The 24,172-nt window shown below is 39.7% G+C and overlaps 1 protein-coding gene across 1 annotated transcript; it reads left to right on the top strand.

Annotated features, from left to right (window-relative positions):
• Positions 1–6,993: 6,993 nt before the first annotated feature.
• Positions 6,994–10,041, top strand: LOC123849357 (interferon alpha-1/2-like). Its single transcript, XM_064580127.1, has one exon. The coding sequence runs from the start codon at positions 9,209–9,211 to the stop codon at positions 9,770–9,772; it is 564 nt and encodes a 187-aa protein (XP_064436197.1). The 5' UTR covers positions 6,994–9,208; the 3' UTR covers positions 9,773–10,041.
• Positions 10,042–24,172: the final 14,131 nt, after the last annotated feature.

Raw genomic sequence — 24,172 nt, 5'->3', positions numbered from 1 at the left:
GTAGTTAAGAGAAAAAATTTATCGTTTATATTTGTTAAATTTATTATTTCCTTTATTAAATATTTTGTATAGAAAAAGTATTGTATTTGTTTATTATTTAAAAAAGAAACAAGTCTGATTATAACCTGATGAGAGAATGTATTGTACAACACACTCATTATTACGTTATTTATGCTATAAGTTAAAAATAGACTTTCTCTAAGCCAGTTTATATGTTGCTGTCAGGATAGAGGTGGACATAACAAATCCAATCCTGCTTTGTACCACTGATTTTTGTGGAGAAACCAACCTAAAAGCAATAATCATACTGAAGTAGTATCAGTTACGTTAAGTGGTATAATGAGAAGAAGGGGAAAAATGGAATTCTCTCAGCAGAAGCTGCAGTAAGTCATGTCAGGAAGCAAAAACAGAAGCAGTAGATACCTCCTACAATTGACTGCTAGACTTCCAAGTATAAATATTCTTGGAAAATGTATATTTGAGTCTGCAATTTATAAGCAACTCCATTAACTGAAAGCCTAGGAACAGGAGTGGTCACATGGGAAGAGTAGAGCATGAGAAAAGAACTTAAGATTCATTCCTCGAGGGGCACCTGAGTGGCTCAGTGGGATAAGCATCTGCCTTAGGCTCAGGTCATGATCTCAGGGTCCTGGGATGGAGTCCCGAGATGGATGGGCTCCCTGCTCATCGAGGAGTCTGCTTCTCCCTCTCCCCCACCACTCCCCCACATCCCCACTTGTGCTCGCACTCTCTCTCTCTTTCTCAATAAAATTAAATGAAAAAGTTCAATTCTTTAAACCTCCGAATGGTAAGGGAGAAAAGAGCCACAAAGGAAACAAAGGTGGAATGGCCCTAAGACAGTAAGAAAGGGGAGAATATTGGTAAGAGTATTTCAAAGATGAGAAGTGCTTCAAAGAATTGCATCACTGCAAAATGTGGATGGAAAGTGCCCACCACACTGGGATATAGGGAGACTGAAACGTTAGTGAAAGCTGGCTTGCCAGAATTCATCACTGGGGAAGCGATAATGTATTCGGAGAAAATAGTTGTGAGAGATTTGCCTTCTGAAATGCAGCAGGAAAACAGAATGGGAATTGGAAATTATGGGCATTTTTTTTCTGCAGAGTTCCCCTTTTTGCAATGTATGTGTCTCTGGGTTGATTCATGGACTTGAAGTATTAGCAAATCATGTCAATCTGTTTAATATGTATTTCTTTTAAACCATGGCATATGTCATTCCTCACAATGCTAATTTATTATTATTTTGATTACTACTGTGTGGAATGTCAGTAAGCTGCTCTATGGATTGAAACCATCCGGTACATGGGGAAGCAGATGGAACTGCCCATAATGAGAGCAGGCTTGGTGGAATTCACAAGCAGAAACCACAGGGCAACAGGTGGGAGGCAAGGCTGCAGAAGAGAAGAGCTCCCGATGTTTTTCTCTCACCTGGGAGTCACCTTAGTGTTGTCACTCCCTTCCTGGTCAGACTGCCTTTCAGTTTCTGTTGCCTCAGTGCATCCAGATGTGATGACAGCTTTCTAGCAAAGCTGACTGGAGAAAGGAAAAAAAATGATGTATTGGAAGTGATGGAAACTAATGGTACAGAGGCCCTTTCTGTTTGCATTTTTACATCCCTAGTTTGGTACTGACCTCAAGATGAAATGGAAAGGAATTCAGAAGAGTAAGACAACTCCTGTCCAGAAATTACTAAATTAAAACAAACATATACAATTTTAAAAGCTCTGAACTAGTCAAGCAAAGGTGGCTAGTTTTCTCTAGCATCCTATGTGGCCTCACTGCCCCACGTTTTCACTGTGAGACAGAGCTTGAGAAATCAAAGGGCTCAGGAGAAGAAGACTGACTCAATAATGCAGGGATGGTCATTCCTCAATGGAAGCCCATGCACAGCCGAGAAAGCCACATGGAGTCCCGTGCAGCCTCAAAAACTGAGAGCAGAAGAAGGACTCCACAGTCTAATGAACTGAACTCCACATAAAAATCAATATTTAGGGATGCCTGGGTGGCTCAGTCATTAGGCGTCTGCCTTCGGCTCAGGTCATGATCCCAGGGTCCTGGGATCAAGCCCCACATCGGGCTCCCTCTCAGCGGGAAGCCTGCTTCTCCCTCTCCCACTCCCCCTGCTTGTGTTCCCTCTCTCGCTGTCTCTGTCAAATAAATAAATAAATAAATTCTTTAAAAAAAAAGAAATCAACATTTAGCAAAATAAAATTGCTGTTGCTATTTAAGGTAAAATTTTAAGAAAAAGGGGAGGGATAATTCACCCACACCTGTGCCCCTGACACACACATGTAGTACATAATGTTTACCTTGTGTCCTCTGGAAGACATGGAAAAATATGACACTTGAGTAGCTGCCGGAAAGAAGAGGAATTGGTCACAGAAACCCTCTTGGGTCTCGGGCCATTGAGTGTTTAGGGGACAAAAACAAGCCCCCTCCAAGGCAGGTTTGCTCAAAGCTGGAATTGTGATGAGCTGACTCCTGGCAGTCAGATAGAGAAAGAGGGAGCGAGCGAGCAAGGGAGGGAAGGGGGGAGTGAGGAGGACGAAGATGGAACACAAGAGGCCGTGGGCACGTGGGCCCACAGCATAATATGCAACCTGCACTGCTCCTGGGGATGAGGTGCTGTCCAGAAAGGACAAACAGCTGTGCGGCTGAAAGTAGAACGGACACATCCAGGTGTACCTAAAACAATTAGGAAACCAGCCTGGGGGTTGGGGAAGAACTGCTGAGTCATTAGTAGAACAAGGTGGAAAGAGTCTTGAGGCCCCTGTACAGCCACGTGGCCATCCTCGGAAGTTGTCTTTTGTACACAAAATCTGAGAGTATTCTTCGTCGGTCATTGTGCCCTGAGCAATTAATATGAATGCCGGCCAATGATCAAGGTGTGGGAAGACCCCTGGGGGTGCTTGTCAAACACAGGGAACACATCCATTCTGAAGAGGACAGATGCCCAGGGATAAGGCAGCAGAGCTGAGGTGCAGAAATGAAAAGAGCGAAAACAGAGCCCAGGAGCAGAGGTAAAATTGTGTTCTGAGCGAGGAGAACAAAGCTGCATACTTGTGACTGTGACACAAAAAAATTTTTTTTTTCTCATTTGAAAGCTTTGGCTCCGTTTACATAGAACCATCTCAAGTATTGGACAAATTAAACTTCGATGAAAAAATGAAAAAATAATTGAAATGGGTGATGTCTTCCAATCTCATCTAAGTAAAGCAAATGTAAAGAAAAGCAAACAAAAATTAAAAGGCATAAAAAGTGTACAGGAACATTCTGTAAATGAAAACTACCCTCTTCTATTTAAGAGTCAGGAGTAGAAAGAACTGGGGGCCACGGCGCCCCCCACTGGTCACCCTGGCCACAGGACTCAGCTATGGCAGAGATTTGTGAATTCAGACCAGGAATTCAAAATGACTATCATTAATATGCTGAGGGCTTTAATGTATCCATATTCTCATTCATTCATTCACTCATCTATTTTATCTACTATGTACTCTTTAAAATAGATTTTTTCAGCAAGATGCCCTTTTAAAAATAAAAAAAAAGTTTTGTTCATATAATACCATATTTACCTTCATAATATGTTTGAATGTAACAAAATTTATTCATCTTATTTTTGTCAAATTGTTTTCTTTATGAAATTCTTCCCCAGGAGATTTTTCAGATTTGTTAATTCTTAAAAAGAGAGATAGCTGAATTTGTGACCCATATTGAAGAATGGATGATAAATTCAAATCACTCATTCATTTCTCATTTGTTATTTTAAAACTGCATATCTCTATGCCAGATTATGTGGTTATTCTGGGGACACAGAGGTGAATAAAGCAATTGTAAAGCTTATTCTCTTTGAGCTTTCCATTTTGAAGAGAAAGAAACATACAGCAATAATCATGTTTAAGGAATTTCAATTATATTTCATATTAAAACATGAGGTAGAGCACACGAGACTTTCACTAGCAGCTTGAATGAGGGATGTCAAGAGGGGAGACAGAGCAGATGAACTCTTTAAAGCAGATGAAACCTCTAAACAGACATTCCGCCAGTAGATGCGTCCTTGGATCCAGAATCTCCGACAGAGTATATTGTGGAGATATTAATTTACAATTGTTTGTTGCATATTTGCAAATCAGGGCATGATAATAGATGTGTTCCCTTATGAGTAGATTGTAAAACGAGGAGATGACCTAAAGTTTATGAAGATGTTGAACTTTTAAAGTTAAAAGAGAAGAACTTGCAAAGAGCACAGAGATGGTGTAGCCAGTGTGGGTAGGAGGCAAGAGAAGAATGATCTTCAGAAAGTACTGACTAAAAAAGAAAGTACTGACTAAGCAAACAAAGAGTTTAAATTTGAGGGGCATCTTAGAGAAGGATGGGGCTAACTTGTCCCAGTGGATCTGAAAACATAGGTGCCATTGGTCACTTCGGTAAGATCTGATTAGGAAGAAAAATAGGCCATGTTGATAGATGGAGAAAGAGTGTGGTAAGTTGTCGCCTCTTTTTTTTACGTAGAGCAGCGTTGCTATGGTTCTATAAATTTACTGAAAAAACATATTTATAAGAAGTTCTTGGTTTCTTTGATTTTCTTTAGAGTTTTTCTAGTTTCTATTTCCTTGATTTTCATTATTCTCTTTATTGTTTCTTTTTATTTATTTTTTAATTTTCTTTTATTTCTTTTATTTCTAGCTTGTTTCTTTTATTTATTTATAAGTTTCTTTTTATAAGTTATTTCTTTTATACGTTATTTATTTATTTATAAGTTTCTTTTATTTCTAGCTTGTTACAGGGAAAGTGAAGAATCCTGACTTTGGACTTTCCTTCTTCTCTAGCCTGAGCATCTAAAGCCATAAGTTATACTTTAATCCTGCCTAGCTGCATCTCACAAATTTTAATGTTATGGGTTTTTAAATTTTTTTTCATTTATTTATTTTTAAAGTAAACTCCACACCCAACATGGAGCTTGAACTCGCCATCCTGCGATCAAGAGTCACGTGTCCTACCGACTGAGCCAGCCAGGAGCCTCCAATATGTTGTGTTTTCATTTCCATTTATTTCAATGTATTTTCATACTTCCCTTGGGATTTCTTCTTTGCCCCATGAGTTATTTAAATGTTATTTAATTTCCAAATATTTGGAGATTTTTCAGGTATCTCTCTGGTATTGTTTTCTATATTTTTCTATTGCAGTTAAAGAACTTACTGTATCATCTCAGTCCTTTTAATTCTATAGAAAATTTTTATGACCCAGAATCTGGTCTATATTTATGATTGTCCTAAAGAAATCTGAAAAAAAATATACGTCACTTGTTATATTTGTGATATTTTCCATCTCTAAAAGTTCCTATCGGTTTTTATTTGTGTCTTCCATTTTTTCCTTCACTGTACCTTGAGGAAGAAAGTCATCTTAATTATCAAACTCAAGGAGATGTTGTTCTTTGTCTCAGCATCACGGACAGTTTTCTAGTTATTTCTGCTAGGAGCACAGTTCAAGCCTTCTTCATACGTCGTGACTGAAACTGCACTACTTTCCTTCTTATTTTTTATTTTATTTTTTTTAAGATTTTATTTATTTATTTGTCAGAGAGAGAGAGCGCACAAGAAGGGCAGGCAGAGGGAGAAGCAGGCTCCCGGCTGAGCAAGGAGCCTGATGTGGAACTCGATCCCAGGACCCTGGGATCAGGACCTGAGCTGAAGGCAAATGCTAACCAACTGAGCCATCCAGGTGTCCCTACTTTCCTTCTTAAAATCCAATCTTACATCAAATCTGTATTTCATCAGGATTTTATTTTCATCTATCATATGATATGAGAGTTGACATTGATCTCTGCCTGGATTAGCAGGTAATCATTGTGGAATCATTTCTTTTTTTTTTTTTTTAAGATTTTATTTATTTGACAGAGAGAGACACAGATTTTATTTATTTATTTGACAGAGAGAGACACAGCGAGAGAGGGAACACAAGCAGGGGGAGTGGGAGAGGGAGAAGCAGACTTCCCACTGAGCAGGGAGCCTGACGCGGGGCTCAATCCCAGGACCCAGGGATCATGACCTGAGCCGAAGGCAGATGCTTAACGACTGAGCCACCCAGGCGCCCTGGAATCATTTCTGGATGGTTAATCCCATCATTTGAACATCAGATACATCCTTTATCCTAAGCCTAGCTGTCAATGATAACACAACCATTTTGGGCATGATGTGTTTTACCAATCTGGTTACCTAATTTTCCTCTTTGTTACATTGCATTTTCTGTTATTATGAAATACAGCTTATTTTTACATAGAGATTGATATGCCCAGACTTTACTGCTTCCTTTCTTCCTGACTAAATAAAGATTTGATCTTTAGGTAGGGCAATGACTTCAGAAAAATGATAAATTCTTAGGCATTAATAAATAATGAGTTTGCAATGAATATAATGGCCAGGGACACTTCCCTCATAAGATGAAAAAATGAAAGTGAATCAGAAACTTTCTCTTTTCCAATATCCGAAGGGACAAATTAGGTGAAAACCAATAAAAAGCCAGAGCACCAGCAAACAAGACAGAGAGCAAGAAAATGTATAAATTTGGGATTAAAATATATGAGAACTACAAAATAAGAATTGTAAGGAATATTTATGACATGTGATACAGGATTATGTACTGCGTCTAGATTTTGCTAAGGAATTTAGATGTTTGATCCGGAATAATTCGCTTAATCTCTTTGGACCTCAGTTTCTCCACATATAAAGGAGGCTGGAAATGTTCCTTGAGTTGTGAGTAGTAAATAATCTAGAACACTTAGAAGCACTTGGCAGCATATTTCCCACTGAATGAAGCTTTAACAGATGGTGACTCTTTTCTTATTTATTCATAGAGATCTAGAAGAGAATAGTGGACTTCTCCTAGCCGCCTCTCTGTTACTGATTGACAACTGCTGATGGTCTAAAACACAGAATTGGGAACACGTGGCTCATTGATTATATACACAATAGTATAATATGTATATGTATATTGTACATGCTTTATATACACTATATATTCTGATTCCTAGCACATTTCCCCCTTCTATCCTCCTTCCCCCAATCCCATCCATTCACTCCCATATTACAATGTTTCCCTCTGCCCATGTAGAAACCCCCAGTGAGCTCTGCCCTCCTCATTACTCTTCAGGAGGCTCTCCTGCCCATTCACACAGCTGCTTCCTTTACCCTTGTGGTTTCTGGCTGGCAATTTTACTTCCAAGTACAAAGCCGCTAACTGAAACCAAGAGTTGTGTGAAAGTTCTAGGTTTTTGGAAACTCTCCTAGGAGAGGCCTTGTTCTCTTCTTTTTCTCCTGGTGACTATTTTTGGACCTGAGGGAATGTCCTCGCTGCAGAGATGTAACAGCCGCTTTAGCAAGAAGGAAATAAAAAGCTGGATCAGTTTACTCTGTGGCCTGTTAAAATATTTATGAAGGAAGAGTGCCCCCTACTGGCTAAGATGGACAGAGACAGTGAGCAAGTCTGGAGACATTTCTGTTCTATGCAGAAGCCTTTCTCCTGGCAGGAGATGTTTTTTCAGAGCAAAAAAGGCTCATTCTTGGAAGGAACTGACTCCAATAGTGTAATAAGCCAATTTCCATAGCTTTTGTATATTTTTGAAAAAACATACTTTTCTTAAAGAGTAGTTAGCTTCAGAGCAAAATTGAGTAAAAGATATCAAGATTTTTCTCATAGTCCCTGGTTCTGTATCTACATTGTCTCTCCCATTATCAATATTCCCCCACCAGATGGAATAGTTGTTACACTTGCTCCCAAGAGTTACAATTGCTTCTTATGGTTGAGAACCAATCTGAAATATTGCAATGGTCTGTGGCTCTCCAAAGCTTGACCTTGGAGCGGTCTAACAAAACCTTAGCATTTATTGTCTCTCATTGGGTTTTCTTGGGTTTTACACAGAATCAATGACACAGAGTTCTTGGAAGATACCCAAACTGTCTGCAAGATCAGTGTGACAAACCTAGGAATAACAGGAATAATTTAGGATTGAAGGAGTTTCTCTCCATCATTTCCTGGATCTCAAAGTCTGACCTGGAGAGGGGATCTGTGCTTACTTGTGAGCTGCCATCGGATGTCTTGTGGATGTTGCTTGTCTGAGCCTCCCCAAGAAGGGAAAATATGAGTTCTGTAAGCAGAAAAGACTTCTTGCAGGCTTTGGCAATAAAATACAAATAGATTATATTTTATGATTTAGTTGTACAACACTTATTCAACACATCAGTAATTATCTAGTGCTAAACAGAAAACATATTTTGACAATACCTTCAAGAGTATCTAGTAGCAGGTGAAGTTAAAAATGATTTTGTCATATGAGGCAACATTAAAATTCAGTACACTAAAACCAGATGTTAGAAATAATTTAATTTTTCACTTGCTTTTAATAATTTGGAATGGTTTTAAATGGGTTTTTTTTAAAGATTTTATTTATTTGAAAGAGAGAGAGAGACAGCGAGAGAGGGAACACAAGCAGGGGGGTTGGGAGAGGGAGAAGCAGGCTTCCCGCGGAGTAGGGAGCCGGATGCGGGGCTCGATCCCAGGACCCTGGGACCATGACCTGAGCTGAAGGCGGATGCTTAATGACTGAGCCACCCAGGCGCCCGGATTTGAAATGTTTAAGTACACCAAAATCATTATATCTTTTTAGAAATTGTTAATTTGCATATGTCCTTTATATATTACAATTTATATATATAAATAAATTATAAGTCACTCATCAAATTTACTTATATACTTAAGCATCAATAGCTTTAAAATTTAACTTTTAGCTTAAAATATTTAGTCATTCGTAACCCTGAATTGAATAAACTTCACACTTTCTTTTTTACCTATAAAGCACAGATATAAATACAATATGTAACTATATATACTGTGTATCCATGCTATTAAGTTTTCTTGGAAGGTTCAATTAAAAAACATCCAAAAAGACTGGAGGCAAGAGACAATAATGAATAAAATAATATATGGTTGAGAAACCCATGCTCTAAACCCAAGGAGAAAGTACAGAAGGGAAAGCAAAAAGAGAAGTGGAACATAAGGGAAACGTTCAGAAATTGAAAACTCCCATGTCCCCTACTTAAGCCACACACACAAGGGAAGATGTTCAGAGAACCTAGAGCCACGGTTCCCAGACTTGCCCACCCCAGCCAGGCCAGCAGCATCTGCAGGATCCCCAATGGCCCTGCCCTTTTCCTTCTTGGTGGCCCTGGTGGTGCTCAGTTGCAACTCGCTCTGCTCTCTGGGATGTGACCTGCCTCAGAACCATGGTCTGTTTGCCTGGAGGGCCTTGATGCTCCTGGGACAAATGAGGAGAATCTCCCTTATCTCTTGTAACAAGCACACAAGTGACTTTGCCTTCCCCCAGGAGGTGCTTGCTGGCAAGCAGTTGCAGAAGGCTCAAGCCCTCACTGTCGTCCATGTGATGAACCAGAAGATCTTCCACCTCTTCTGCACCGAGGCTTCATCTACTGCTTGGAACGAGACCCTCCTAGAGGAGTTCTGCTCGGGAATTTATCAGCAGCTGACCAATCTAGAAGCCTGTCCCATGCAGGAGGCTGGGGTGGCAGAGACTCCCCTCATGAAGGTGGACTCCATCCTGAGGAACTACTTCCAAAGAATCTCCCTCTATCTGCAAGAGAAGCAATACAGCCCTTGTGCCTGGGAGATTGTCAGAGCAGAAATCACGAGCTCCTTGTTTTCATCAACAATCTTGCAAGAAAGATTAAGGAGCAAGAAATGAGACCCATTTCAACATAAAATGATTTTCATTGACTAATAATCATACTTTCCCTTGTTCTGCTGTGTCAAAGACTCTCATTTCTGCTGTTATGGTGACATCAACAGAATGCATTTGTTAAAGGTTTTCAGAAGTATTAAGCGACATGTCAACTCTACAAGCAGTCGTCGCTTATAGTTGACCGTGCTCATGTCTATTTATCTATTTAAATATTTATTTATGTAAATGTCTATACGATTTGGATTTTTTCATGTAATATGTGCACCTTTATATTGCAGAATATAATAAAATATATATATTTTAAGATTTTATTTATTTATTTGAGAGAGAGAGAATGAGAGAGAGTGAGCACATGAGAGGGGTTAGGGTCAGAGGAAGAAGCAGACTCCCTGCCGAGCAGGGAGCCCGATGCGGGACTCGATCCAGGGACTCCAGGATCATGACCTGAGCCGAAGGCAGTCGCTTAACCAACTGAGCCACCCAGGCACCCAATAAAATATATTTTTAATATTTAATGAGTTTATCATTTTTCTTCTTTATTGAACATTTACTAAGCAAAGTGTTTTTAAAGAGTAACACCAAGTCTAATTGTGCAACTTGATTGAAAATTGGACAGCAGAATGCATTTACCCATCGTACTACATTAACATCGGAAATAACACTGACTTCCTCTAAGACAACTTTCATGTTACCCTTAGAATATAGGACGTAATAAATACAGTTCCTGATGTCTTCATCTTTGGTTGTTGGAGGGATAGGAATCTAAAAACAATCCTCAGACTTAGTGTTATGATGAAGAAGGGAAGGAAGTGAATTCTCTCACCGGATGCTGCAATGGAGAAGGTCAGGAAGTACACATAAAAGCTGGGGACCCCTTGACAGGTGACTGGTAGACATGGAGGCACAAATGTCCAGTGTCAGGGGAGAGGTGATCTTGCGTTTGACAAGAAATGCCATGGCTGAGGTCCATATCTAGCAGGGAATGCCAGAAACAGAGGTGTTCATGCGGGGAGACCGTGTAGTGTGAGAAACAGACATAAACTTGATTCTGAGGCTCTCCAACCATTGAAGGGAGGGGAGAGAAGAGCCACAAGGAGACAGTGGACTCATGGCCACACAGTACGTGGATAATAAGAGAGGATGCTGATGAGTATATTTAACGACATAAATGTGCTTCGAAGACCATCAGTGGATTCCTGGAAGATGTGGATTGAAACTGCCTGGCGTGTCAGAAAACTAGATGCCTTTGCTGACCTCATGACAGTTGGTTGGGTGGAATGATAAGCAGAGATCACACTGGAGCCGATGGGAGCATAAATAAGAGAAGTCAGTGGATCTGAAATGGAGAAGAATATGGCATGGGATCTGGGAATAATGGGGTTCGTTTTTCTGTGCATAGTTTGCCCTTTTATGCCGTATGTTTTTTCCTGAGTGATTTCATGGAATTGATTTTCTGGCAAATCATGTTAATGTGTTTAGTACTGTATTTAGTGTGAATCACGATGTAACCGAGTGAATGTCATGCTTCCTTCCCTCCCAGGTAGCTGTGGCCATCAGTATAGTCCAGTGCCCACCAGTCACCCCTCCTGGAGCCCTGAATTCACAGAAAGCCTCTGCCTTGCACCCCCTGTGCCTCACACCACCCCCCCATTCTCCTTATTCTCCTACAGCATTTATCTAGGTTATGAACAAATCTTCTGTCACCATCGTGAATACATTCAAGACCCCAAGGAATCCCCCTCAGTTATACTGAGATATAACTGACATATAATATCATATTTGTTTAAAGTGTACAACATAATGGTTTGACCTATGTATATACTGTGAAATGATTACTAAGTTTAGTTAACTTCCACCACCTCATATGGTCACAATTTTTTTCTTCTGATGAGGACTTTTAAGATCTACTCTAAGCAACTTTCAAATATATGATAGAGTCCTGTTAACTATAATCATGCTATGCATTATATCCCCAGAACTGATTTCTCTTATAATTAGAAGTTTGTGCCTTTGGCCACCTTCACCCACTTGCCCATCTCCCCCACCTCTGGCATCCACCAGTCTGTTGCATACTTTAATGCTCTTCATCTGTATTTACTCATTTCATACACTAATCCTTGAAAACATACCATTATTGTCCCTCATATTAAGGATGAGGAAACTAGAGAACATAGTGTTTATGTTATTTGCCGAAGTTCTGCTAATAGTGTATAGCAGAGCTGGAATTCAACCTTCAAACTCTGGCTCCAGAAGCACATTCCTTAACCACTAAAATAGATGGTACGAACTATCAGGCCAAGCTGGGGCACAGTCCAAAACAATAAAATGAGATGTGTTGAAGAATAACCACTGCCTTCCACATAGCACTTTGCATATAGCTTCACACCTACTCTTCCAGTGTATATTCCCTCACATGTAGCTCAGAACACCATGCAGAGGTGTGAGGTTTTGAGATGGCAAGGTTTTTGCCCAAGAGTCACAGCTGGTAAGAAGAAGTCAGATGTGATCTCAGAATGGATTAGGGCCTATTATTTTCTTATCCATTTCACAGAAGACAGTAGTAAATAGAGGCCAGGATTGAATGTGTAATGGTCCCCTACCTTGAGGAAGCCCAGCTAAGCATGTTCCCTGTGTTTGGTGTTAAAGTTGTAAGAAGTTCTAGATGTGCCTTGTCTCTGTACCGAATGTTTAGATGCAACATGGTGCCTCAGAATTCTTGGGGTCTTAAAGAAAGACAAATACTGGGGCACCTGGGTGGCTCAGCTCGTTAAGTGTCTAACACTTGATTTTAGCTCAGATCATGAGCTCAGGGCTTGAGTTCGAGCACCGCATTGGACTCCACGCTCAGTGCAGAGTCTGCTAGAGATTCTCTCTCTCCCTCTCCATCTGCCCCTCCCCCCATTGGCAAGCTCTCTCTCTGAATAAACAAATAAATGAAATCTTAAAAAAAAAAAAAAAAAAAGAGGGGCGCCTGGGTGGCTCAGTTGGTTAAGCGACTGCCTTCGGCTCAGGTCATGATCCTGGAGTCCCGGGATCGAGTCCCACGTTGGGCTCCCTGCTCAGCGGGGAGTCTGCTTCTCCCTCTCCCGCTCCCCCCCTCTTGTGCTCTCTCTCTCTCAAATAAATAAATAAATCTTGAAAAAAAAAAAGACAAATACTGTGTGATCTCACTTATATATAGAATTTTAAAAGACTGAACGCTATTGAAAGTGACTATTCATACCCAGTCTTGGAATCTCACTTCCAGGAAGTCTTCTTCTAAATATCTTTGACTCAGGTTCATCTCCAGCTACTGATAATGTCCAATGTAGAATTTCTATGAGAAGCAGTCAGAGCCGTCCTCCAGAAATAACAGAAAGGAAACACTCAGCTTTTGGTGGAGCAACCCTATATCCCCATTGTCCAGACTATGGTCTGAGTCAGCTCACAACCCAGAAAAAAGATGGGGCTAGAGAATGGATCTACTTTAAATTCTTTTTTTAAAAAAAGTTTTCTGTCAAATATTTTAGGAGAGATTTGTATAAACACTTTACCAAAGAAGTATCCAGGTGACAAAAATATGAAGAGATGCTCAACACCATTAGTCATTTGGAAAATGCCATTTTACACACTCAGACACCTCTACATGCTGATGAAAATAGTTAAAATGAAAAAGACTGACCATACTGAGTGTTGGGTAGGATGTGGAGCAAGTGGAACTCTCCTTCATTGCTCATGGGAAAGTATAATGGTACAACCATTTTGGAAGACAGATTGGCTTTTCCTTGAAAAGGTCAACATATACTTCCATATGATTAAGCCATTCCATTCCTAGGTATTTACCTCAGAAAAACAAAAACAAAACAGATAGACCAAAATTGTACTTTGTTTTCTCTAATGTCTTTCATCTTCCCTATTGACTATCCTATAGGAAAAACAAATAAGCAAGCAAACAAAAATAAACAACAATATTTTTTGGAATAAAAATGTATTTAATAAAATTTAAAAAACACAATGGCCAAGTGCATGGTATAAAGTAAGTGCTCAAAGACTGTCATACAAACGACTGGTCTACTATAAGCATAATTTCTCATTTCTTCACCAACGTATGTCATCACTCTGGCTCTAATCGATAAAGATCTCCCCTTACCCATTTTGTCGTATCTGCACTACTTGAGGCTTTTTGAGAATTAACACCTCCCTCTCCCTTCTCTTAGTGCTAGGAAAATTTACAGATTCAAGCTCTAAACGGATGCACCGGGAGAGAATAGAGCTGGAGGTTTCGGGCAGTTCTTTACAAAGTCTCATTATTGGTCAAATACATACCTGCAGGGGAAAAAAGAAAAAATTTACTTAGTGAAAAAAAAATGTGTGTGTGGTGTAAAGAAGATTGCCCTAGCAGATCCAGGTTATCAGATTTATTATTATTATTATTATTATTGTTACTTAGATTTCTTATGTAAACCTTAAACTTCTGTGGGTCTCAGGTGATTTTTTTTCCCTTCAGGTCATTTATCTATATGACGTTGGTCACGTTTGTGAAAATACAAGGTGTGGTCCAATTGCTTTCTGAAGTCATTTCTCTATCTGGGATCCTATGGGAAAGATCTAGAAGAAATATGTTCTGGGGTAGGCAGAGGGTACTCCTCTGCTACTATTTGCTCTTCAGCTCCCCTGAAAAGGAAACTCCGACTATGGTTAGACCAACCACAGGATAGTTGAAGGACACCTGCAAGGTAGTGCCTTAAAAGGCATCCTTTGAGACCTTCATTCCTCATCTGAGGCAGCTGGAGCCCTAACGGACTCACCTGGAATCTCAGTCACACCTTCTAGAGCCTTCTGTCTATCCCCTGCTTTGAACTGTTTCCACGTTCATCTAATTTCTGTCCCACTGCCTCCTACCTGACTGCTTTCTTGCGACCTTCCCCCTTGAGCCTGACAAGTAGCTGGAAGGTCACTTTTTTTTTTTTTTTTTTTTTTTTTAAGATTTTATTTATTTGACAGAGAGACACAGTGAGAGAGGGAACAAAAGCAGGGGGAGTGGGAGAGAGAGAAGCAGGCTTCCCACCGAGCAGGGAGCCCAATGCGGGGCTCGATCCCAGGACCCTGGGATCATGACCTGAGCCGAAGGCAGACACCTAACAACGGAGCCACCAAGGTGTGCCTGGAAGGTCACTTCTCAGTGACTCCAGTGGTCCCAGCTCATGGTCTTCCTCATTGTGCACATCACAGAGACCCAAAGATCAGCCATCTTGGTCCTCGGCGGGAATCCTAGTCCAGCTTGCTTGAAAGGGGTATCAGAAAGCCCCAAGGGATGGAGATAAAATTCGACTTTTTATGGTCCAAACACTTAGGATGATCCTCTGATTATTCCAGGAAGGTTGTTGAGCCTGGCTGGAAAAAGTTTTTTCTCGCCTCATCATGAATGAATCACAGTGAATTTTCTTCTGGCTCAAAATACTTTGGTGTTCATTCCGTCCTTTGCTATCCACCCTAATGTCACCCTGCCCTGACAGCGCATCCTTATCATTCTGGGCCACACAGGCAGTGCTCGTTGTCAGGTGATCATGACATAGCTCGTGAGAAGCCACCTGGAGGAAATGTCCAGTGAGCATATGCTCTTAACGAATGTTTTCCATGAAGGAAATTACTGATGGGTTATTGATGGGGGTGGGGGTGGGGTGGGTGAGCAAATTTGCATAACAGAACTCAAGGATTCTTAGAGAAAACAGGAACCCAAAGCCCAACCCCATTCATCCCAAGATTCAGTTATATATATATTCAGTTATATACTTGGTAATTGTCTTGGTGTGGTGCCTGATACAACACAGCCCCAGGATACCAGAAATACTTACAAACAAAAGTGCTGATGAAATACAAATGTCCCTTTTTTGGTTTAAACTGGCCTGTTTATTACACTATGCCAATTATATGTATAAACGTACTTTGGAGCAAGATGACTATGTGGGTCTAAGAACATTTCACATTACTGGGGTCACTATTATGAATTAGAATTTATTCTGCCTCACTTACACACTTGTTTCTTTGTTTTTAAATGGGCAGAACATCAAAAATGTTCTTTCTTTTATTTCTAATTTCCTGCCTTCTTCCCAGCTGGAGGCCCTGGAAGGGAGACCCAGTCTCTGAGGCAGGAATTGACCTACATACAGTAGATGGCAGTGTAATACCAGCTTTCCATACCTTTAAGGCCCACATCGCTCACTACTCAAAACGGACTCAGAAGGAAGCTGAGAGCCGGCAGAACAGAGAAGGAAATGTTGCCTAAAATCTTTATTCTCTCTTTGTTTTAGCTTGATCCCCAGTCCAACAGTGGATAGTAAATCACCAAAGAGAGGCCACTGAAGGCCTACAGTGACAGATGGAGAGCGTGGAGGGGAGGAGGCCCCGTGGCTTATACTCCACACTCAGACTAACTTGATTCATCTGCCTTTTTGGTTAAAGGTTGGAGGGAGCCATCAAAAAGGGGTAGCCTACATGGCACTCATATAGATCTTCCATTTGTTTCCTTAGTTGTAAGTGTACCTTACTGCAGTTTCAGTATGAATCTTGAAAAACATGTCAGAAATACAATGACTAATAATGGCAATAAAATTATTCTCATTCAAAGATTTTGCATTCCAGGATGAGAACCGTCTTCAGAGCCAATTTAGTAAGTAGCAAGAATATCAAAGTCATTGCCTTAAAGTCATATGCTTCATCTTAAAATTGTTTAAAGCAAGTTGATTACCACCTGACTGACCACATGACCCCTGAGAAGGTCCAGCGATTGATTACATTTGGAATATAGGCACTTATTTCGCATACTGCACCCAATTTACTGCCATTCTTTTTTTTTTTTTTTTTTTTTTAAGATTTTATTTATTCATGAGAGACAGAGAGAGGCAGAGGGAGAAGCAGGCTCCCAAGGAGCTGGGAGCCTGATGCAGGACTCGATCCCAGGATGCTGGGATCATGACCTGAGCCGAAGGCAGACGCTTAACCATCTGAGCCACCCAGACGCCCAATTTACTGTCATTCTAAGAGCATTCAAAATTAAATATCTTTGTTTTCTAAAATAAGAAGTCAGGGCACCTGGGTGGCTCAGTTGGTTAAGCAGCCAACTCTTGGTTTTGGCTCAGGTCGTGATCTCAGGGTTGTGAGATGGAACCCTGTGCTCAGCATGGAGTCTGCTTGTCCCTCTCCCTCTGCTCCTCCCCTACTCGCTCTCTCTCTCAAATAAATAAATAAATTCTTTAAAATCAAATAAAATAAAGAAGTCAATTCCTATTCACTAACTTTTTAGACCTTCTCCTCTGTTTATATATGAACATAAATTCACATGCATATCTTTGTGTATGTCTCTTATGTACAATTGTTATGCTGACTACTAGCAACAGTGCTAGTAAGAACTGAGAGTAAATCGGGACACCTGGGTGGCTCAGCTGTTAAGCGTCTGCCTTTGGCTCAGGTCATGATCCCAGGGTCCTGGGATCGAGCCCCACTTTGAGCCCTGCATCGATCCCTGCATCGAGCCCCGCATTGGGCTCCCTGCTCGGCGGGAAGCCCGCTTCTCTCTCTCCCACTCGCCCCGCTTATGTTCCCTCTCTCGCTGTGTCTCTCTCTGTCAAATAAATAAATACTAAAAAAAAAAAAAAAATGGGAGTAAATAATAAAATCAGTTAAAATCCATTTTCAATTAAAATTTAAAAATTTATTTCTAAAGTATTGTACAATTTTTCACTCAAAAATTAAGACATAATTTAAATTGTTTTAAAAACATATTGTCTTTGATAATAATTGGGGAGCTGGAGGGAATATGACAAGTGTCGAAAAAATAAAAGTAATATAGACAGTAAAGCATAAATCAATACATTTGAGAACCAAACATATATGGTTAAGATTATAAGTATAAACTGCTTAAACTTCCTTATTAAAAGAAAAACTCTTGATTGATTTAAAGCACAAATTTCATTATTACTTTGCACAGGGAGATAAGCCTAAAATCAAATAATACTATATATATAATACTAAAATGGTTCAAGGAAAGATGGGCAAAGGCAGAGCAAGAAAACTCAACGAAGGAAAGTAATTAGAGGTGGCAATATTAATATGCGATATTGATAATGATTAACAATACTGACATCCATGAGAAATGAATGAGTTAAATTTGAGAAAGAGGGTCAACATACATAGGACACAAATATAATCTGTAATTAAATTATAAAAGACATGGAAATAAAAATCAAATCATATAAAAAATTAAGCAAAAATTTTTAGTAATATATAGAAAGGTGAACAAAAATATGATGGTAGCTTTGCAATTTTAGGACAATGTCTATAAAATAATTATAGAAAAATAATAAGGATGAGAAGAATTGGAAAATATGATTTAAAAGAGTAAATTAGTGGTTAAGACTCCAGGGCACTATAATTTCTTTCAAATATTTATAAATCATTCACAAAAGTCATCATATATTAAACTACAAAGAAAATATCAAATATTCCTTCAGAGCAAAAATACTGTAAGTTGTATGCTCAGATCACAATGTCTGAAATCAATTTTAAAATAATTTTTAAACCAATCAATTAGATATTTAAGATCATACTGATAGGGTGCCTGGGTGGCTCAGTTGGTTAAGCGACTGCCTTCGGCTCAGGTCATGATCCTGGAGTCCCGGGATCGAGTCCTGCATCGGGCTCCCTGCTCGGTGGGGAGTCTGCTTTGCCCTCTGACTCTATCCCCTCTCATGTGTTCTCTCTCATTCTCTCTCTCTCAAAATAAATAAATAAAATCTTAAAAAAAAAAAAAAGATCATACTGATAAATTATAGTCAAGTCAGAGAGAAAAAAATGAGAAATTTAGTAATGGAAATTAAAGCACTATTAAAATTTGCAGAAGCAGTCACAGTTACACACTAAGATAAACTCACAGCTTTATCCAACATATGAATTGAAAATAGACTGGCCTTATTTATTAAAGTCAATAAAAGAATTCTAAATAATATTAATACACTGTATAAATAATAAAAGCTAATGTTTATTGAATTTTCACTCTACTCTGTGCTAGATACCTTATAGGAAGTATTTTTACCTTCTCAACAATCCTAGCATGCCCTTAAACAATATCTTATTCTCTGCTGCATATCCAGAGATCATAATATTTATTGAGCACCTACTGTGTGCAAGAGCAGCAGATGATAGAAGCTATTAAGCCGCAGAACTATGATTCAAACTCAGTATTTTCCCAATTCCATATGCTTTCCTCTGTGACAGAATTCAAAATCACATGAACAACCCTGTTCATCATGATTAAGAGAATATCATAGAAATATAAAGATGATTTTATACAAGAAGATATATTTATATAATGCATTATTTATCACACCAGAACTTGTTAAGTGGTAGTTTCTTTTTTTTTTTTTAAGATTTTATTTATTTATTTGAGACAGAGAGAATGAGAGAGACAGAGAGCACATGAGAGGGGGGAGGGTCAGAGGGAGAAGCAGGCTCCCTGCTGAGCAGGGACCCCGATGCGGGACTCGATCCCGGGACTCCGGGATCATGATCTGAGCCGAAGGCAGTCGCTTAACCAACTGAGCCACCCAGGCGCCCTAAGTGGTAGTTTCTTAAGGACTCATTGCAATGTGGAGTCTAAAACTAAATCGGTAAACTTTTAAAATCGTATTACATAAAAACCTATCAATCTGACTTACTCTTTGAACAGATCTTCATCGCCCATGCATAATTTTGTAATACATGCATTGGTCATTCAGAAAATATTGCTTCACTGAGATATTCTGTCATTACAGATCTATATATATTTCAGTTATTATAACCAAGTGATTTATTTGTTAATATCACCATTGTTGTCATCACAAAAGTCTTTTAAGTATTGAGAAGTTGTCAAGTTTGCAGTGGTAGGTTTTCCAAAATTTTAATTGTCTACTGAAAGCGTAAATGTTATCATTGGCAACTAATGTTTTTCTTTGAGTAACAAGTTCACTTTGTAAGTATCTTGAGAAAATGTTTGTCACGTGCCCAAGTCTGAGTAACCATAGTTTGTCTGCCGTCCTTTCAAGTAAAAATGGATTCTGTGAAGAGTGGCTAGTTTAGCTCACAACTCAAAAAATCACAGACATGCTTTTCCTTAAAACAATCATCATGCCTGCAGCAGAAGTGCTTGTCACACAGAATATTAAAAGACTATCACAGAGAATATTCAAAAGATGTGTACTCAGAAGATTTAATAAAATTAATACTCTTTCTATTTCATCAAGGGAATTATTAAGTGAAACTGGCTTTCCTTTTACTTCAAGTATATTACAGTAAAAAATGTAATAATTACTGGTACATTTTGGTGCCACTGCCTTGATTGACACTTGGGCACCAGGAGTTTTACCCATCTTTGTTTTTGCACCCTCAATGCAAGTTGTTAATATGGTGAAAAAAGCAAATAATGTCTTGATATTGTAATAGAAGTAATTTTGACATCACAGATCCCCTTAAAGTGTTTTGAGGACTCCTAGGGCCCACAGACCACACTTTGAGAACTGCTAGTCTGATGAATTGCCCTGCACCTGCTCTGGTCAGGCTACTCTCTTATTTTAAATCCTAAAGTAACTTCCCTTGTCTCCTAAGATAAAGTCTAACGCCTTTAAGATAGTCTATTTGTTGAACTTCTTTCCATTTCTCCAGCATCATTATAGGGCATACTTTTCATCTGTCAATAGAGTGTACCTCCTCTGGTCTTTTTCACTCTTTCAAATGTACCAGGCCCTTTCCTGCTACAGGGCTACCCCCTCCCTATGCAGTTGCTTTTTCCCCTGGGACATTTTGCCCTCCATGTGATACTTAACAAACCCCTATTCATTTTTCCAGTCTCCTACTTCATAGTACTTCCCTGGGGAAAACTGAAAGTACTCTAAATGAGCTACCCATGAAACTCACTGCCATAGCATCTTTTACTTCTGTGTAGCCCAGATCCCAAATGTAAATACCTAATTATATTATAACTACTTCCTCAATGGCTAGGTCTTTTGCTCCAACATACTCCAGTGAAACTACACATCTCGTACTCAAGACTCTAACCCCAAGGCCAATAAATGAACAAATGAAGTTCACCACATATTTTTATACTTAGTTTACAGAATTAGGATTTTGAAGAAGGTCTATAAAAAAAAGAAGAGAAATAACTTACATTTAATAAGTCAAAACCCAGCATTTTTATTAAAGCTCTGAGACAGGTCACAGCTAATGGAGATCTTGGGTTGGGAAATCATCACCAGTGCCATCAGTGAAGAAAGTACTGAAGTACTTGGTAAGCCATCAGTAAGTTCCAAGAAGTCCTTCTGGTGGAGATGGTGAGCTTTTTTTTTTTTTTTTTAAGATTTTATTTATTTATTTGACAGAGAAAGACACAGTGAGAGAGGGAACACAAACAGGGGGAGTGGGAGAGGGAGAAGCAGGTTTCCTGCCGAGCAGGGAGCCCAATGGGGGACTCAATCCCAGGACCCTGGGATCATGACCTGAGCCGAAGGCAGACGCTTAATGACTGAGCCACCCAGGCGCCCCAGATGGTGAGCTTTTGTCCAGCTTCTCTGAAAATTTTCTGATTATGGGTCTCTCAGGTATTTAGTGAAAAGTTGTCATTTTCTGAATTTCCCTCAGAACTTTGTACTTCCCCATTTTGGGTTTTACTTTCTCGTCAAAGATCTGGAAAATTGTCGTAAGTTTCAACTCTTTCTGTATTCCTACAATTGAAGTAAAATTCACTCACTAAAAAATTAGAAGCCCTAATTCAATGGAATGCTTATCATCTTAACAAAAACCAACTTTGAACTAATGATAGAGCTATCTGGATCTTTTTTCCTCATGTTAAGAACACCCTTTAAGGAAGTTTTGCTAGGCTTCTTTTTTAAAATCTTCTTTAGTTTGGGTGCCTGGGTGGCTCAGTCAGTTAAGTGTCTGCCTTGGGCTCGGGTCATGATCTTGGGGTCCTGGGATCGAGCCCTGCATCAGGCTCCCTGCTCAGCAGGGAGTCTGCTTCTCCCTCTCCCTCTGCCCCTCCTCCCTACTCATGCTCTCTCTCTCTCTTCTCTTCTCTCTCTCTCTCAAATAAATACAATCTTTAAAAAAATAAAATCTTCTTTATTCCCCTTCCAGATGGCTCTCTTGGAAGTGTTGATCAGGTGTGAAAGATAACCTGATTTGTATACACATGGATCTCACCTTATTCTCTGCTGCAAAACATTTAATTTGTCAAATTTGGTTTTATTTACTCTGCTTAATTGAGAAAATTACTGAACATTTACTATGTGCCAATTCTTACACTGAGCTCAGGCTATACCAAGATGATTAAACCTGTAATCCTGCCCACAAGAAGAGTAAAATGCAACCTCTACTACCATAGGGCTGTTCAAGTTGTTAGAATGTGTGTTTGCTGCTTTGTGGCAGCTTCTTTGCGTTAGCCCAGACCATTGTCTTAGCTCTGGCGACGTAATGGTTAAACCACCCTTGCTTTTCTTTGCTATTTTTATATAATTATAAAATTGTTGTTTTTTCTTTTGTATTTGTCTTTTCTCTTTGTAAAAGTGGTCCTAAGGCTCCCCACAATCTTTTCTATTTCCACTTTGAGGTTTGTTGCAAAACAAGGAAGGGAAAACGTAAGAGAAAAGAAGAGATAACATTTCCTGTATGATTTTCAAGACATCAGAACTTGCCTCTCTCTTTTTCACATTCCTAGAGAGTAAAAGGAAGCAATTATAAAAACGTAATGCACAAAACGCAAATGGAAAGTAGATGCTGAAAATGAAAGGAAAACAAGTGGCATCTTCTCTGTCCAAATGATGAAATGGTTACTTAAACTACACAAGGGATTACGAGCTCTATAGAGTGGCAGATTCAAACCAGCCTGTGTGAGACAAGTCTCCAGGGAGGGCAGCTGGCCCTTTAAGGCAAGCTGTTACCTAAAGGGCGGGCTAGTTTTCAGCTTTGCTGAATCAGAAAACCCATCTATCTAGATATTTGTCTGTTTACTTTTTTTTCACAGAGAAGATGATATTCTGAGGACTTAGTCATACCAATTCATACTCAAAAGAGACTGGGTTATAGATGGGACGGCCATTTTATTAATGTGTGCGAGGTCAGCTATTACCCGGAAGCTCATAGATGTTAGTCATTTGGATGGAGCACTCCCTGTCACATAAACACAAGCTCGTGTTCACATAAGAGATGAGATTAGAAATAAAAACGTTTATTAGTGAGCTGAGAAGGAAGGGAAGGGAAGGGAAGGGAAGGGAAGGGAAGGGAAGGGAAGGGAAGGGAAGGGAAGGGAAGCAGATCACTTCAGGGAAACTTCCACCCAGTTCGCACAGTCGGATGGGTTCACTTTCTCTGTTGTGGCCACGGCTAACAGATGTTGAGTGCTTATTTTGCCCAGGCATTGTTACAGGTACATGACATCATCCTATCTTCACAACAACCCAGTGAAATAGATATGGTTATCAATTCTGTATGACAGAGGAGAAAAACGAGGAGCCCAAGGTCACACACCCATGCAGAGGCTGGAGCTATGACATGAACCCCCGATGTCTGGCCCCAGAGTCTACTGGCCTAGCCACTAGATTGGGCCTTCCCCTCTGATGATGTTCTTCCTACCTTAGATTAACACTTAGCAGTTCTTACCCTCCAGTCGCCACTCTTAGTGACCAAAAAGCAACATTTGGGGGTGCCTGGGGGACGCAGTCAGTTAAGTGTCCAATTCCTGGTTTTGGCTCGTGTCATGATCTTCCGGTCGGGTTGGTCGTGGGATCTAGCCCCGCATCAGGGTCCCTGCTCAGAGCAGAGTCTGCTTGAGTTTCTCTCTCCCTCTCCCTCTGCCCCTCCCCACTGCTTGTGCTGTCTCTCTCTAAAATAAATAAATAAATCTTTTTTAAAAAGCACCATTCGGTTATTTCAGAGACTTTACAGGATACAGCTCCCTTTTCACTTGCCAAGTTCCAGTCCTGTCTTCCAAATGATGTGTTTTGTTGATCTCTACTGGATCTTTGAAACCCCCTGTTCCCATCTGAAATATTTTCAGAAATTATCCTGGAGGTTAAAGGATCCATTTCACATAGATATCACATGAGTGGTCTTAAACTCACTGAAGATATTGTTTGGAAAACAATACTGCAGAATAGAACTTATTCTTACTATCCCTGCTTTCAGAAGACTGTCATCTTCTGACACAGTCCCCAAATTTTAGGCCTACTCGCTTTTTGAAAAATGTAGTCCTTTTTGTACTTGCTACGGGACAGAAAGCTCTCTGCGTGCCTCCTCTATGACAGACACTCAAGATACACATTCCTGCCCTCAGGGAGCTTACAGTTTATCAGGGCAATCAGATATTCAACAAATAATTAAATTGATTACTTAATTACAAAC

The sequence above is a fragment of the Mirounga angustirostris genome, unplaced genomic scaffold (assembly GCF_029215605.1).
Source record: "Mirounga angustirostris isolate CCGP_5_RB_7025 unplaced genomic scaffold, mMirAng1.0.hap1 SCAF_15, whole genome shotgun sequence".
NCBI classification, from domain to species: Eukaryota; Metazoa; Chordata; class Mammalia; order Carnivora; family Phocidae; genus Mirounga; species Mirounga angustirostris.
This window is presented reverse-complemented; position numbering and strand designations above follow the sequence as displayed.